This window comes from Zingiber officinale, chromosome 4B, assembly GCF_018446385.1.
Source record: "Zingiber officinale cultivar Zhangliang chromosome 4B, Zo_v1.1, whole genome shotgun sequence".
Taxonomy (NCBI): Eukaryota; Viridiplantae; Streptophyta; class Magnoliopsida; order Zingiberales; family Zingiberaceae; genus Zingiber; species Zingiber officinale.
Genome location: NC_055993.1, coordinates 14,346,178 through 14,362,407, shown reverse-complemented (window position 1 = coordinate 14,362,407; position 16,230 = coordinate 14,346,178). Strand labels below are relative to the sequence as shown.

The 16,230-nt window shown below is 36.1% G+C and overlaps 1 protein-coding gene across 2 annotated transcripts; it reads right to left on the bottom strand.

The window, feature by feature from the left end:
* Positions 1–2,794: 2,794 nt before the first annotated feature.
* LOC121977417 (protein DCL homolog, chloroplastic-like) lies at positions 2,795–13,668 on the bottom strand. Of its 2 annotated transcripts, none has more exons than XM_042529998.1 (4): positions 13,159–13,668; positions 5,915–6,029; positions 4,665–4,828; positions 2,795–2,834 (listed from the first exon to the last, which is right to left on the bottom strand). In XM_042529998.1, the coding sequence occupies exons 1-4, from the start codon at positions 13,533–13,535 to the stop codon at positions 2,810–2,812; spliced, it is 681 nt and encodes a 226-aa protein (XP_042385932.1). In that variant the 5' UTR covers positions 13,536–13,668; the 3' UTR covers positions 2,795–2,809. The 2 variants fall into 2 exon arrangements, with proteins under 2 accessions (XP_042385932.1, XP_042385933.1); XM_042529999.1 differs by lacking the exon at positions 2,795–2,834 and adding an exon at positions 2,891–2,931.
* Positions 13,669–16,230: the final 2,562 nt, after the last annotated feature.

The following is a 16,230-nucleotide window of genomic DNA, read 5'->3' as shown; positions in this document are numbered from 1 at the left end:
GGTACAGAGATTTACTTAGTTTGCAATCAAGGGATTGCTAATCCAAGACGTTGAAAGCTCACTATCAAATCTCCTTTCAACGGAGAAGCCTTTTATAGCAGTTAAAGCACTAGATTACGAAGTTAAACAAAATGAAGATTGTTTACAAGTATTGTGTTTAGCTACTGGGATCAGGGCTGTAATTATAGCCCTGATCCGGACGCCTAGAAGGGTTCAAGATGTCTAGGAGTGGATAAAACTTTATCCACGTTGCAACAGATCACAACAACTGGCGACTCGATAAAGTTTCTGGTATGGCCAACTCGACTAGGTCCGGGTGCCCAGACCAGGCTGAACCAGCCTCGACCAGGGTGCGAGCCCTGGCTGCCCCGGGGGGTCCAGGCGCCTGGACCACAGTCAACTTCTAGTTGACTTTTCATCCGGGTCTTTCACTCCGGCTCTGCTCGCTTGGGTGATTTCAGCCATCTAGAATAGAGCTCACCTGAACCCATTTTTCGATTTTCTCGAGCAATCTTTCACTCCGGCTTCTCATCCCTCGAAAATATCACGCGCTCCCTTCTTGTCCGCCAGTGTACTCTTCCACACCGCCTCATCCCTCGAATACACTGTGCCCGTCGACTCTCTCCAGTACCGTCTTTCTCGACAGTTGCGTTTTTCGCTTGACTTTCTGTACTCCTAAGTTCCTGCACACTTAGACACAAGATATCAAAAGACAACATGACCTAATTCTGATTTGATTGATCACATCAAAATAACCATGGGGTACTTATAGAGAGGAGCTAGATTCCGGAAAGGAGAACGAGCTCATGCACATTGACTCGAGGACGATGAAGAGCACCAATGACTCGGGAACATTAGAGAGAGTGTTGAGGAGGTCGGAGACAAGGCTGAGCCCGCTGGACACGAGTCTAAGGCCAGTGGACGCCACCACTGAGGGCACACGAACGAACGCCAGAGAGGATGCGTCGAAGAGGAAGTTCACCAGAGATGCCATGGACAGTCGTTGGACAAGATCGCCGAAGGGTAAGAGAGAGAGAGGGGAGATAGATGCGTGAATGCAAGATTGGGCATGAACCCTTATATTTTTTTTTATTTTAGCGATAAAATATTTACTCCGTCGTTATTAACGATGACTAATATTTAATCCGTCGCTATTAGCGATAGAATTAAATTTTCTGTCACCAACTATCAGCTAATTTTTAAAATTTTATAATATAATTAACGACAGATTAAATATTCTATCGCTAATAGCGACGACGAATAAATTATCCGTCGTTATTAGCAACGAAGTAAAATAATTCATAGCTAAAACCATCGCTAATACATGGTAGCGACGGAGTAAAATAATCTGTCGCTAAAACCATCGCTAATACATGATTTGTTTAGTGATATTAGAAAATTTAAGATAAATAAATTAATTTATATTGAAGCATACTATTAAAATAATATGAATGTTAGTGGATAAGATGCTTTCTCTCATGTATATGTCTCAACGAGCTTAATTTGCATTATAACACTAGTTGAGTCCTTCAAATGCTTGTGATGGATATTGATTAAGGTTTTATAGTCAATTTAACTATAAAATTGCCCGATCTAACTGTCTAGGTCAATGAAATGATATTTTAATAGGTATTTTACTAAATCAATTTTTTTCTAATTTTTTTTTTCTAAAAATGCTTTAAAAAAATTCTCATTTTTGTTCGAACTCATTTGAAATTTCTCCATCAAAATTGCTTAAAAGTTGAGTACTTCTAAGTCAGCTCCCATTTTAAAATTATCTTGAAATGAAAATTTTCATTAAAAAATTTATATGTGAATTTGTTTTCCTATAAAATATGTTTTTTTTTAGATTTTCACAATCTAGTGAAATGATGACTAAATGATTTATTTTGTCTAAAATAAATTAGTTATTTAAAATCACATGTCATAGCTCATTCCCATCCACTTTATTTATTTATTTATTGTAATAACATTTTCACTTACAATTTATATATATTTATATTTATTTTCATCTAAAATATAGATTTTAATTACTAGCTCATGGTAATGTAAATATATATTTTAAATAAGTTTTTAGAGGATCCATATCAGTTATCCTATTCAAAAATTTTATCTTAAATTTTAGATAAGATAACTAAAAACTCTCTGCATCAATTACCCTATCTATTTCCTAAATTTAGATTTGATGAATAGTGATTTTCTAAATTTAGGGAATGAAACATCTACTCTAAAAATAAAATAATATTTCTTTTTAATCTCTCTTCTTTCACTCAATCTCTCTTCTTCCATTCATTCCATAAATATAATAATAAAAAATAGAAAAAAGAGAAGAATAAAAAATTAAATATGATGAAAATTTTAGGGTATTTGATGTAGTGTGTAGTGAAAAATAATTATCTAAATTTAATAAAGTGAATCATTTATCTTAAATTTTAAATATAATAATAAAGAAATTGATGTGGATACTCTACTAACCTATTCAAAATAATCTTATTAGATCAAAGCCCTACTTAATATTTCTTAAGATTCCTAGAAGTATTTATTTTTTGCTAGAAAATAAAAATTAAAAAAAAATACACAAGCGTATACTTTAGAGGCTAACAAGAGCCAACTCTAGTCAACTCCTTGCAGTATAAAACAAAACATCAAAGGCTAAACTTCTTTTAATTATTTATTTATCTAAATTATTTAAAACATTTCGCGGCAAGTGATGTATAATATATTACACTTCACATCTCCAAAATCATAAGTCAGAAAGCTTCTGAGCTCAGCCAGGACATTGTCAACAAGAAGACCACCTACCATTCCATTAATTAGCTCGATTAATTATGTCCCTGCAAATTTTCTTTTCTGCAAGTCAATATTTCAACCAAATTATAAATATATTGTTTATTTTTTATTTTCCCAAGTTAAGATTCCATCCCTGTGAACTTGCAATAAATAAATAAATTCAACTTTATTTTTTTTTAGCTCAATAAAAAATTAAGTTTGAAAAGCTTATAACATGCAATAGTTAATATATGCTTCAGAATTCGTGCATAAAGAATAAATATATGGGCAAAAGTTGAAAGGAAAATTTTACAAGCAACCCCTAATTATAATTTAAATTTCACATACAGTCCTTATGTCTAAAAAAATTATTTTTACTCTCTAATTAAACATAATATATATTAATGTATCTAATTACCCCTTATATTTTTTTAGGTAAAAAATCTAAAAGAAGTATAATTCATCTTAAATTCAGTACATTAAATTAAAATATAATATATTTTCTATCAAATCAAGTATGACTATTTTTTCACCTTAATTGAATAGAAAATATACTAGATTCAATGTTCAATTGGATATAAAATATACTAGATTCGTGCTGAATTTATGAAGAATTATATTAAGTAGGAAAAAAGTCATGCTAAATTTAAAAGATAATTTTAATAAAAAATATATATATAATTTTAATTTAAAGTACTGAATTTAACAGGAATTATACTTATTTTTATTTTTTATTTTTATCTAAAAAATACTAGGAGTAATTAAATAACGATATTTGTATAAGAGAATTGAAGCAAATAAAATTTTATCCATAGAAAATAGAAACAAAATTTTTTAAATATATGACCTACATACAAAATTAAAGTTCTAATTAAAGAATTTTCTCCAACTTATCAAAATTGAAACGGCATTCCATTTTAATATTTTATCAAAACAATGCATCCATCCTCTACTGTACACTGACAGTTTATTTTCATTATTATAACTCTTACCTTTTCAATTAAATCGACCAGTCATAATAATTATGAGATTAGTTGTACATTGATCATGATATCACAATAGGATACCTAAATTATCATATATATATATATATATATATTTATGATTCGAACCCTAACTACGATATATTTATAAAAAAATTTTCTCCAAATGAGAGGCGTATCCAAAAGATGCTAAATTTCTGGACTAACCATCGCGTGCATTTTCCGATGATTTACCCTGATGATCGATGAAAAATTTTCGTAGGACCGAACTAATCACTCGAGAGATAGTCGCTAATTGGGATTATTTTTTTTATGAAATTAATGGTAACAATTTCAAAATTGTAACTGTTATTATGATATAACAGCTATTTCATAACTATACACCTAATTTAAATGGAAAATGAGATAATAATAATGGAAATAATATTAAAGGACAGTCATATACGACATGAGACGTCCTTTCCATAAAAACAAATGGATATAGGATACGACTCCATAAAAAAGATGTCGTTTTCATTTTTGTCCTAAATAAAATATCTACATGTGTAATATAGTACAGTTTGTTCAAGAGTTGACGTTGACAAGGGTGCAAGTTGAGACCTCCACATTCCAAAGTTAGATAAACAAACCTATTTAATTAATTAATAGACTTTCTCTTTTAAAGATGCTCGAGCTACTGCAGGATTAGAGCTAGTCATAGGGTTCAACTATGCACCCATTCTTGAGAAAAGTCTACCCTTAGGAAGATTGGACGATCAGCTAAACAGAGTTGACTTGTATAAAGACAATTTAATTTAGATATACTAATCGATGATCAGACAATTGGATACAAGAAATACTGCACTTATTAAGTTATAATAACTATCTACAAATACATACTGGTTGACTTTGAGTTCGTTTCATCAATCATACCTGCGCCTTCGCAAATGGCGTAAAATGAAAGAATCCGCGTACAGAGGGTAATTCTTCCGAATGAAACCTTTTATGCACTTCCAATATGAGAAATCTTCTAACTCCCCGTCCGTTCGAGCAATGAACAAACAGCGGGAGTTTTCAAATTGTGGATGATACCCTATCTGTATAAAAGGAAGAAGAGTAGAATCATGAAATGGTGACTTACTTGATACCAAAGGTAATTACATTGATAAATGCAACTAAGATTTATGCTCCATTTCAGCCACAAACAATTTCATTAATCATGTTATATGTTAGGCTGCGTTATGAACAATGACTCAGTCCATGTCATGAACATGATCCCTACAATGTTGTGGACATTACTATTTCACCTTATGATTTACAGGCAGGCAACTGCCTTCCTTTGCCTCAAAAAATTGCATTTTTGGTGAAGCTATCAACGAAAAGATCATACACAATATTACCTTAACTTTGATAACTTCCTAAATCTTGGGTTTCCTCTTGTAGTCACTAATAATAACAACTCTTTTATAATATACTATGTTTGCTCGTAGTATGAATCTTTTGTTTTACATTTCGTCTCCAAAAAATACATAATATAAAACATGTTTCACTGAGACTCTAGTGTACTCATCTGGTAATTCCAATAACTAGGTAGAAGGTATCAATCATGGTATCTCATCTGCGCATTGGATTGGTTTAGTGAGTTTAATGGTTGCCTGCGAACCAATCATGATGCTGGAGGGAAGTTAGGATCTAGATGTTGGTAGAAAATTAGATTTTATAGGTCAGGACAACAAATGACAGGAGACTGATATATAACTCTAGTGGTGACTGGATACCTAGATTCAAGTGGTCTGAGACAAATCTAGGCTTGGGCATTGTCAGTATTGAGTAAAGTTGGAGGAAAATGGACAATTTTTTATTTTGTAATTTGATTTGTTTGGTTTTGTTTGATATCTTCTAGTTTCACACAGCATGCTCATTTACACTCTAGTCTATCTAACAACATTCATAATCCTTCAATCAATCATCAAGGCATTAGCAGTATGCAAGCAAACATTCAATCTAGACAATTTAAAATATTCAGTATCCATATGGAATAGAATGGTCCTCACAACTTTAATATGATAAGCTAGATAAATTACAGCATACACATTTAGACTATATGCACACATTAACCACAAAACCAAGAGTTAAATTACTTGAATAAGGATTAAAAAATGATGGGAATCATGAGTACATACCGTGATGTAATCAATTCCACAACCTATCTTCTTTTGAGATTGTGGATGATATGGAAGCAATCTTTCTAATATTGTCTTTTCATGCTCAGGGCTCAGTTTGTCTCCACTTTTATACCTGTAAAATGTAATGAAAAAGTTCTAATATAAGCAGACAATGACATACTAGACAGTGTGCTCAAGAAAACTAATAAGCATTCTAATAAGATTACCATTGGGATAGAACAGAAAATAAATAGTAACGGGAGTCTGAATTATGTATGTTTCTAGTGGTACATACTGTTACATATGTGGTTTTATTCTCTGTTACATTTTTCATATTGGATGAGCTACAACATCGAATTGAGACAATGTGCACAGAAAATTCTTGAAATTTCAAGACAGTCCATCATTTAGCACTGAAATTTGACAAGACTAGGATGGTGCCTAGAAACTAATGCAACCCTTCAAAGTGAACATTCTAACATCAATTTATGTTTCGTCCCGCATAAAGATTGACCTCAGCATGTCTTAGATAGAGAATAAAAATTCATATGATAAAGGCGCAAGCACATTAATGTCCAAAATCAATTCCACTATTCTTGTATTTAAAACAAATCATCATCAACAGTCGTGTTAGTACCAAATATGTATCTTATCCCTCCATTCAGCTCTATGTAAGGCTAATTCAAGTTCATAGGATTTTGACACATTTCACTGTGATCGTCAAGAACCAACGCAACCCTCAACTATTACTTGGGAAAGGCATTGGCTGTAATCTTGCATAAGTTTTTTTAAAAAAAAAAAATAGCCCGGTGCACGAAGCTCCCGCCATGCGGGGTACCGGGGAAGGATCCATTGTACGCAGCCTTACCCTGCTTTTTGCAAGAGGCTATTCCAGGATTCAAACCCGTAACCTTTTGGTCACATGGCAACAACTTTACCGTTACGCCAAGACTCTAATGGAGAAATAATATATATTAGCAGTCATCATGCATCTTAAATAAAATTCTCAGCATCTTTTTTTTTATATTAGATGGGCCTTAGGCTATCATCTAACCTTATGGATATTTAAACATCTATAGGATCTCCAGCTTCCTGTTTCCTTAAAATTAATAATAATAGTAATAATGATAGTTCATCTTGTGTTTCTAGGATAACAATCATAGGGGGTACGAAGAGGACAACCATGTATCACCATTTTTATATGGTTCTCAAAGTGTGTTTCTAGTGGAGTTGAACAATTTTGCAAAGAGTCATATAATAGTTAGCTGATGACATGAACACCTAAACCGCTAAAGCATCACCTAATTCACCATAAGCAACTCATAATTTCCAAGTAACGGAATCCAAATGGATGACAAGATAAATCTGATACAATTCAAGTTTGATCACGAATAATGAAAAACACAAGCACTTCACTCATGATCAAATTCACCTCACTCATGAACAAATTCAAATTGAAGATAAATTCTGGTTTAAATATATAGGGATAGAGCTTCATTCCATCATTGTTCACTAATTTACTAATTTTAAGTAGTGAACAATTCTCTGTCCCAATCATCTATTGATAAATGTCCAATTTTCTCATGTAATGCTCAATATCACATAATGATTTTTTGAATTGATTCCTTAGAGTGACTGCAATGCTGGGTTTGCAAAAACCAAGAAGTTGGGTTTTATAAACCCAATAGCATTGCAATTGACGTGGGTTTTGTAAACCCAAGAACCCGACATCTAAAATTGGATGTTAGGTTTAGAATAGTTTTAAAAGAAAAAGAATGAGTGCCAAGAGAAGGGTACTACGTACGCACCCTCTCTCCGGGCGCGTGTGCAGCATGTGCGCGTGGGGCATGGGGCATGGGCCCCACGCGTAGTGGTTGTCGGCCACTTACTTTTTTTTAAAATAAAATGACAGCCCGGTGCACGAACCTCCCGCTATGAGGGGTCCTGGGGAAGGATTCATTGTACATAGTCTTACCCTGCTTTTTGCAAGAGGTTATTTCCAAGATTCGAACTCGTGACCTTTTGGTCACAAAGCAACAACTTTACTATTGCGCCAAGACTCCCCTTTTTTTTTTAAATAAAAAATTAAAAATTTAATCAAACGGTCATTTTTAGCAACGGCTATTTCAGATTATGTTACAGAACGGCTAGAAGGCTAGAAACGACTATTTCATATTATTTTAATTTTTTTTAACAACAATTTTTTTGGCTTATAAATAGAGGAATATTTTTTATTTCAACTCACTATCTAAAACTTTCTCCACAATTTCTCTAACACAATATTTCTATCTCCTTATTCTAAATGGTTGAAAAATTCAGTGGCTCATTCAACAATTTATTTGGCTCTCCAAATACATACGGAAATTCAAACTCTCGAAATTCTCAATCACGTTCTCTTCCCAATCCTCACTTATCTCAATTTGCTTATGCAACTCAATTTTCACAAAATACTTCCACTGGTTCGAATTTTGTTCCTCACGCTCCGTTTTTCATATTTCCATCTGATTATGCTTCAATGTCACCCGTTTATGATGTCACCTCCTTCTCAAGTATTTACTACATCACCATCGAGCATGCCGTCGAACGAATATCAACAGGCAAGTTTGGGAGGATCTGGATCCAATATAGAGCTCCTAACACCAATTTCAATGCTACGCTCTCAATTTCCACCACATTTGATGACACCTGGGATAAAAAATATTAACCTCGAGGATGATGAGGAGGATGACAAAGAAATGAATGCCCCTCGTAATAGAGCTAAGGTGATGTGGTCAACCGAGGAGAAGTGTTTTGCAAAAGCTTGGGGAACTATTGCCAACGACCCAAAAGTTGGTAATGCACAAAAGAATAAGCATTTTTGGCAACGTACACCACATACTATAATGACAATCGGCCTTTGAGTACGGCAGCAAGAGAACGTACATTGATAAAGTCACATTACTATCGGGTTATGCTTGATGTTGGTAAGTTTTTAGGATGGTACGATAATTTCTTTAACAATCAGGCTAGTGGTGAAAGTGACGTTGATGTTTTAGCCGTTGCACATGATATGTGGAGAAAGGTACACAAGAATAAGGCTTTCAAGTACAAACATGTATGGAAGATTATAAGAAGGCGATGACTTCCAAATCAAGGGCACATACTTCTTCAACCAATCCGGATGCTGATGGTGACCCCAAAATTCACTCACGTCCAATAGGGCAATAGAAGGCGAAAAGAAAGAATAAAGCCAAAGTTACAGAAGATGAAGACTTCAACATGAAATGGGAACAAATGCAACAATATCAAAAGGAAAAATTGGCGCTTAAGGAACTCGAGCTAAAGCAAAAGGACTATGATATGGTTAAGAAAGATATGAGTGAAATGACGGAGGCACAACTTCACTAGCATATGAAAATAGTTGAAGAAATTACAAAGAGACATGACCTACAGTAGATTTGTCCTTTGTGGATGTTTATGTTTTTTTAATTTATGTTGGTATTTGTCATTTGTTGACGTTTATATTTTTTTTAATTTATGTTGTCCTTTATGTTTTGTTGATTTGTAAGTTTCTTTTTTTTTAATTTATGTTGGTCTTTGTGAGTTTTTTAAATAAAAAGTGTTTTTATGTTGTATTACCGATACAAACTAGCCGTTATAAAATAGTCATTATAAAATAGTCGTTATAAAAATAGCCGTTGTAAAATAGCAGTTATAAAGTAGTCGTTGTAAAATTACCATTATAAATTAGCCGTTGTAAAATAACCATTATAAACTAGTAGTTGTAAAATAGTCATTATAAAATAATCGTTATAAAATAGCCATTATAAAATAGTCGTTACAAACTAGCCGTTACAAATTAGTCTATATATATATCAATGTGGAAGTTATGATTCTCCATTCCATTATATTTCTGATTTGAACCACTTAAAACTTCAATTATATTTGAAATGTCTGAATATCTCCATCGCTCTAGAGAAAATAACATTCGTGAATTTTGGAGAAATGGGATGTGGGAAGATGCAGAAGATGATGTTGATTGAATGATGATTACGCTAGTTGAGCGGGAAGAGCAGAGACGTCAAGAAAGTCGAAGTTCTTCAAGAGCTACAAATCGGAGATATGTGCACCGGGATCGTGAAGACAGACATGTTCGCCTTGTCCGAGATTACTTCTCGAATGTTCTAACATTTCATGCTGAAGTCTTTCGATGACGATTTCGCATACGAAGAGAGTTATTGGTTCGCATAATCGATGCCCTGACAGATCATTCAAAGTATTTTCAGTGGAGGAGAGACGCAATTGGAAGGAAAGGTTTGTCGCCATTTCAAAAATGCACGGTGACTATTCGTCAATTGGCATATGCAGCCCCCGCCGACTCTCTGAATGAGTATGTACGGATGGGTGAGAGAACTGCCCTTGATTACCTGATCAACTTTTGTCGATGTATGATCGATGTGTTTGGGGAATGATACTTACGAAGACCCAATGCTGCTGACACTCAACACTTGCTTCAAATGCATGAGCAGAGACATGACTTTCTTGGAATGTTGGGCAGCCTTGATTGCATGCATTGGGAGTGGAGGAATTGCCCTATCGCTTGGAAAGACCAGTTTACTAGAAGCGATTACGACAACCCAACAATAATTCTTGAAGCGGTCATGTCAATAGACTTGTGGATATGATATGCTTTATTTTTGGTGTCGCAGGGTCGCGTAATGATATAAATGTTCTTAACGAATCACTGTTATTCAACGTCGTCCTATAGGGAAATGCTCCGGATGTTAATTTCACAGTAAACGACACATCATATACAAAAGGATACTATCTGACATATGGTATATACCCGGAATAGGCTACGTTCATGAAGAGCTTTCTGTGTCCCGAGGATCCAAAGAGGAAAAAATTCAAGGAGAGACAAGAGGCTGCCAGAAAGGATGTGGAGCGAGAATTTGGAATGCATCAAGCTCGTTAGGCAATAGTTAGAGGTCCTACGCGATCTTGGTACAAAAATGACTTAAGGGATATCATGTATACGTGCATTATTTTACACAACATGATTACTAAGGATGAAAGAAATGTATCAGTCAATTGGTTAGATGAAGACTCTCCTCGAATAATCATGGGCTCTACCCAAGAATTCTGAGAGTAACTCCATGATTATAGTGAGCTACGTGATAGAGAAGTGCATCACCCGCTTCGAGCCGACTTGGTTGAACACGTCTGGACACGTTATGAATGTGATTAGTGCGGAATAAGTTAATTATTAATTAATTCCGTTTTAATTATGTTATGTTTTATTTTTATGATCTCATTGTATGCTTTATTTTCTAATGTTGCAAATTAATAAATTTTCAATAATATTTTCATGAAATTATTTTTTCCGTAAACAAATTTACATATGAAGTGAAAATTAAAATTAGAGTTAATAATTATATATTAATTATTAAATTAATAATTTATTAAAAAATTATTAAATAAAACTAATATATATATTATTAATAAATTAATTAATATGTATATTATAAATATATATTTATGATAGTATATAAATGAGTATTATAAATAAAGATAGTAAATAGAAAATGTAGATAATGATGAGTGAATTAGTAGGACCCAATATAAAGTTGCTTTTTGGGTTTATGATTGTGGGGAGAGGTTTATAAAAGTTGTGGGTCTTTTACTTTTGATGTGATAGTGATGTAGTAGGTCCCATAATGAAGTTGGGTTTATAGGTTTAGGGTTACGGTTACCCTTATATTAGCATCCTCAATTGTCAACTTAGTAGGGCAGAACTTTGCAGTGGGAACGACAACACCATCTCTAATAGTTTTTGATGCTAGTGGCTTAACCCAACTTTTCACACATTCTTATCAAACTTGGAACGCATACCAAGGAAGTGGACTATTTAAAGGTATTGACTTGCGTAAATCTAAACGACAGGAATGCATATCAATATAATTATATGGGTGGTCCCAATATAAATGCACATCAATAATTTATAATATATAGCTACGATGGATTTATATTCATGATAGGTTAACTCATAATCAACAAAACTAATATCTAAGCTTTTATCCCACTATGTGGAGTCGGCTATATGGACTTTTTTATGTCATTGGGCTTGATCAACTACTATGCCCTCATGTATATTTAAATGAATTTTATCTTATTTTATTATTGTTAATCAAGTTATTTTATCTCCCTCTTTTTGTGTGTATTTGTTATGGTCTCACATTGCCTAATTAGGATATTTATTGGTCTCCTAAGTACATATCTATACCGTCTTATAATCTAAATATTTATGGCCCTCCATTGAATATATTAATGAGTACTAGACCAATCTTGATCCTTGACCATTTAACTACCATGAGCCTCATAATTTGGCACGTGTTTACACTATTATTGTCCCAATCAGCACAATCTCCACTAAAACAGTTCTTCCCTTGCTGCAACAAAGTCTAGTCCAGGAATACTTGCTTTTTTATAAACAGTAATAAGATTTTTTTTTTGTTTTGTCAAATCATATTTCTTTCATCTGGATTTTCAGTAATCATCTATAATAAATGTTTTCAGATGTTAGGAAACTAATACACTTCTCCAAATGTTTAATCCTCACTGTTAGTCATTAGTTTTAAGTGCCCAAGCTCAACCAAAATCATTATTTTGTCACAGGTCTCACTCTTGCGGCACACAACTTAGCTCTACAAAGTCACTGAGTAAGTCTAACTCGCTAGAGACTTACACAAGAGACGCTAAAAGAGAGCTTGAGAAAAGAGAACTTAATATTATTGAGAATGTTCCGGAGAATGGTCTACAAATAAAGGGGAGGGAAGTATTTACAGGCATCCTTCTCCCAAATAGACGGTTAAGATCAATTTAATCCAATGGTGTATATTATGGGCCTAAAAGGTTCTTACAATAGCTAGATGATGAGAAGATTCTAGAGAGCTATCTAGAATGATTTCACTTAGAAGAAAGACCGTCGGCCAAGAAAATAGACCAAAGAGTAGATCAAGAACCTCTCTTAGGCTTGAAAGTAAGTTGCTTGTGACACTTTTCTCTTAATTAGGCAATTCATCAAATAACAAATAGACTCTAATTACATGCTGTTCTAATTGCAAATAGCATTAGCAATTGAATGAAATATAAACTGCAGTCAGCCCGAGAAATCTATTTCTATGAGATTAAAACATAAAACTAGCATTTAACTAACAAAAACATGTCCAAACTCAAATTCGAACAAGGAGAAGATTTGTTTCAAATAGAGAAGATTCACCTACTTTCCAGAGTGCAGGATCATCCTGACGAAGCTAACGAGGGGAACGGTGTCCTCCAAAATCACGTCCTCCCAATCCAACCACTCCTCGTCCTTCTGCTGCTGGTTTCTTCCCGGCCGCCTCCGGTCAGCGGAGGAGAAAGGCTCCTCCTTTTGGTCTTCCTTCGAGGGGGAAAAGCCAAGGGGCCTCCTTAGAAGGCCAGGATCGTCTGCGGAAGCACTGCTCTGCAGCCTGCCTCCCTCTGCGGCGTACCGGAAGGCCAAGCAGGCGGAGCCAAGCGGAGCAGGAAGCGAAGGGAAGCGGAAAAGCAATGAGTGGGATGGGTTGCAGCGGCCATAGACGAGATGACAAGGCGGGGATGAAGCGGAAAGGGAGGCCATGGATGCGATTTACTCCTTCGTCTTTGCTAATTTACGTCATAGTTCGACGACGGCGGAGACGAGTTGGGTGAGCAGCTGTGAATCCTCCACTTCGCTTCTCCCGTTCTTCTTCAGACGGATGGATAAATCATTTATTTCCAGAAGGAAAAACAACAAACACTGTACTCTGTTTGACGTGGCGGCTTTTTATCCAAATCTACGAATCATAAATGGCCAAGTGGACCAACTCACTCTACGTGTCTCTCTGCTTGAACAGCCGATCTCAATCTTCCGTAGACCAAATTAACTATTAATAAAAAAAAACTTAGCTTGAAATATCGTATGCAGGGAATATATCCATTTGTCCTCCATTGACTTTTATTATATATATATATATATATATATATATATATATATATGTTAGACTAACAAGAACTACTAATCCGACTAATTATAGAATAAATGGTCATCAAATAAATTTAAAAAAATCCTAAGTGAATTTTGGGAGGCTTTTCCGTACTTGAGCATAGATCAATCAACCATATTTATTGTAATCAAAAGTGATTATAGAGAAATAAATTATAGGATAGTTTATTGCAAATGGTCAAATTAACTAGGGATAAAAGAGATTTTTTTTTCCCAAGAATATGTATATATTTTGTCATCCTTTAATCAATTTGGCATCCTAAATAAAATATTAAAGTATTATCGAATCTGGAGCGAACAGTTCGATCTTATAGAAATTTTTCATTAGTCGTTAGTGTAAATTGAAAAATATTCATGAGAGACGATGTAGAAAGTTAGTATCTTTTGATTATATATTTTATTTAGAAAAAAAAATATAAATATATTATTGATCCCGTCTGGAAGCTGAGTCGGATGAAGGCGGGCCTTGTTGTGCTAAAAGTTGACGGAGAGTCGTTGAGATGCTGAATCAGCGAGGTACCCCCTTGACAGGTTCGCACTAGTGGTTCTACAGAGAGAAATGATCAGGATGATGACGCTATTGATTTGCACACACTCAGACGAGTCCACCAGTCGTTAGAGACCAGAAACCAGGGAAAAAGTCTCCGGGTCAGACCCTCCGACGCTCAAGTCAGGTATTTTTTCCCAGAAATCACAGAGAAAGCACGAGAAATAAAAGACTGGTAAGAAAATGACGAGTGAGCGTACCTGCGTAAGGGACAAAGCATCCCTTTTTATACTGCAACTGAGGCTTCTGGAACCTGGCGAATGTCAGGGAATGTCGGATGTCAGGCTCTGTCTGGCGGTGGTCGACACGTGGCTTTTTCTTATAGGCTGGCGGAGGAACCAAGAGGAGTATGAGCCTCCCACCGTTAGAATATTCCCTGACATGTGATGATTGTTCTCTGACAGGTGGTTACGATTCCTTGCAGACCTATTTGTCATGTAGTGTCTGACCTCCTGACCCACCTTCGTCTGCGTCATTCGAAGTATGTACATCCCGATGACCTGCTGATTCCCGACCCGCATCTGCTTATTGCTATCCAAGGCATGTATGTTCCGACCTTCACGTTGGGTCTAATTCTTGACCTGCATCGGTTTATTGCTATCCAAGGCATGTATGTTCCGACCTGCACGCTGGATCTAATTCCCGACTCACATCTGCTTATTGCTATCCAGAGCATGTACGTTCCGACCTGCACGCTGGATCGGTTCCCTGACCTGCATCTGTCCGCTGTTATCCATGGTATGAACGTCCCGACCTGCACGCTGGGTCGGTTCCCTGACCTGCATCTGTCCGCTGTTATCCATGGTATGAACGTCCCGACCTGCACGCCGGATCGGTTCCCTGACCTGCATCTATCCGATGTTATCCATGGTATGAACGTCCCGACCTGCACGCTGGGTCGGTTCCCTGACCTGCATCTGTCGGCTGTTATCCATGGTATGAACATCCCGACCTGCACGCTGGGTCGGTTCCCCGGCCTGCATCTACCTGCTGTTATCCATGGTATGAACGTCCCGACCTGCACGCTGGGTCGGTTCCCCGACCTATATCGCTTCATCGGAAGTCTTATTCGGTATACCCATCCAATCAATAAGTTGACCCCCTAGTCGCACCCAATCCCTGGTTATACCTGACCCATGGGTCCAATCCTCAATTGAATTTGGCCCTATGGGTCGGGTCCATTTTCGATTCCCTTTGAGATCAGATCCGGCCCAACTCGTAAATACTGTCCTTTGACCAGTCCATCAACTGAAGCTTTGACTTTAGTCACGTGGGCCGGAATCTTGACCTCCTTGTAATTCTAATTCCTGACCTCCACGATGGCGTTGCCACGGCGGCTAGACTTTTGACCTCCAGGCTGGTGTAACTTTTGACTAGCCACGGGGGCTAGACTTCTGACCTCCATGCTGGCGTGACTTTTGACCCTTCTGTGGCTTTGACTCCGTGCCATATCATCTCACAGACCCCACATTCATGCATCGTATCACAAGCCTCCCCCTCAAGTCTAGTCGAAGGAAGCTCTAGTCCGACTGACTAGACCCCAGTGTTTTGAATACCAGATCTGGTTCTTGATTCCTTTGTCGACCTATTTGGCGTTCAGCAGACCTGTGCGACAGCCGGGCGCCCCTCATGCTCACACTGACTCTTCGACTTCCGAGTCTGGTCCGTCTTTACTGCTACACTGGTTTCCAAGCGTCTTCTCCGGTTCCGAGAGAGTCCTTTCACCTTCCTCTTCTGTATAAA

Excerpts from the sequence above, each read along its gene's own strand:
- LOC121977417 (XM_042529998.1), bottom strand. The coding sequence starts at position 13,535 with ATGGCCTCCCTTTCCGCTTCATCCCCGCCTTGTCATCTCGTCTATGGC. Across the intron at positions 4,829-5,914 it reads GTGGAATTGATTACATCACG|ATAGGGTATCATCCACAATT; the intron begins GTATGTACTCAT and ends CCTTTTATACAG. Across the intron at positions 2,835-4,664 it reads CGCCATTTGCGAAGGCGCAG|GGACATAATTAATCGAGCTA; the intron begins GTATGATTGATG and ends GAAAATTTGCAG.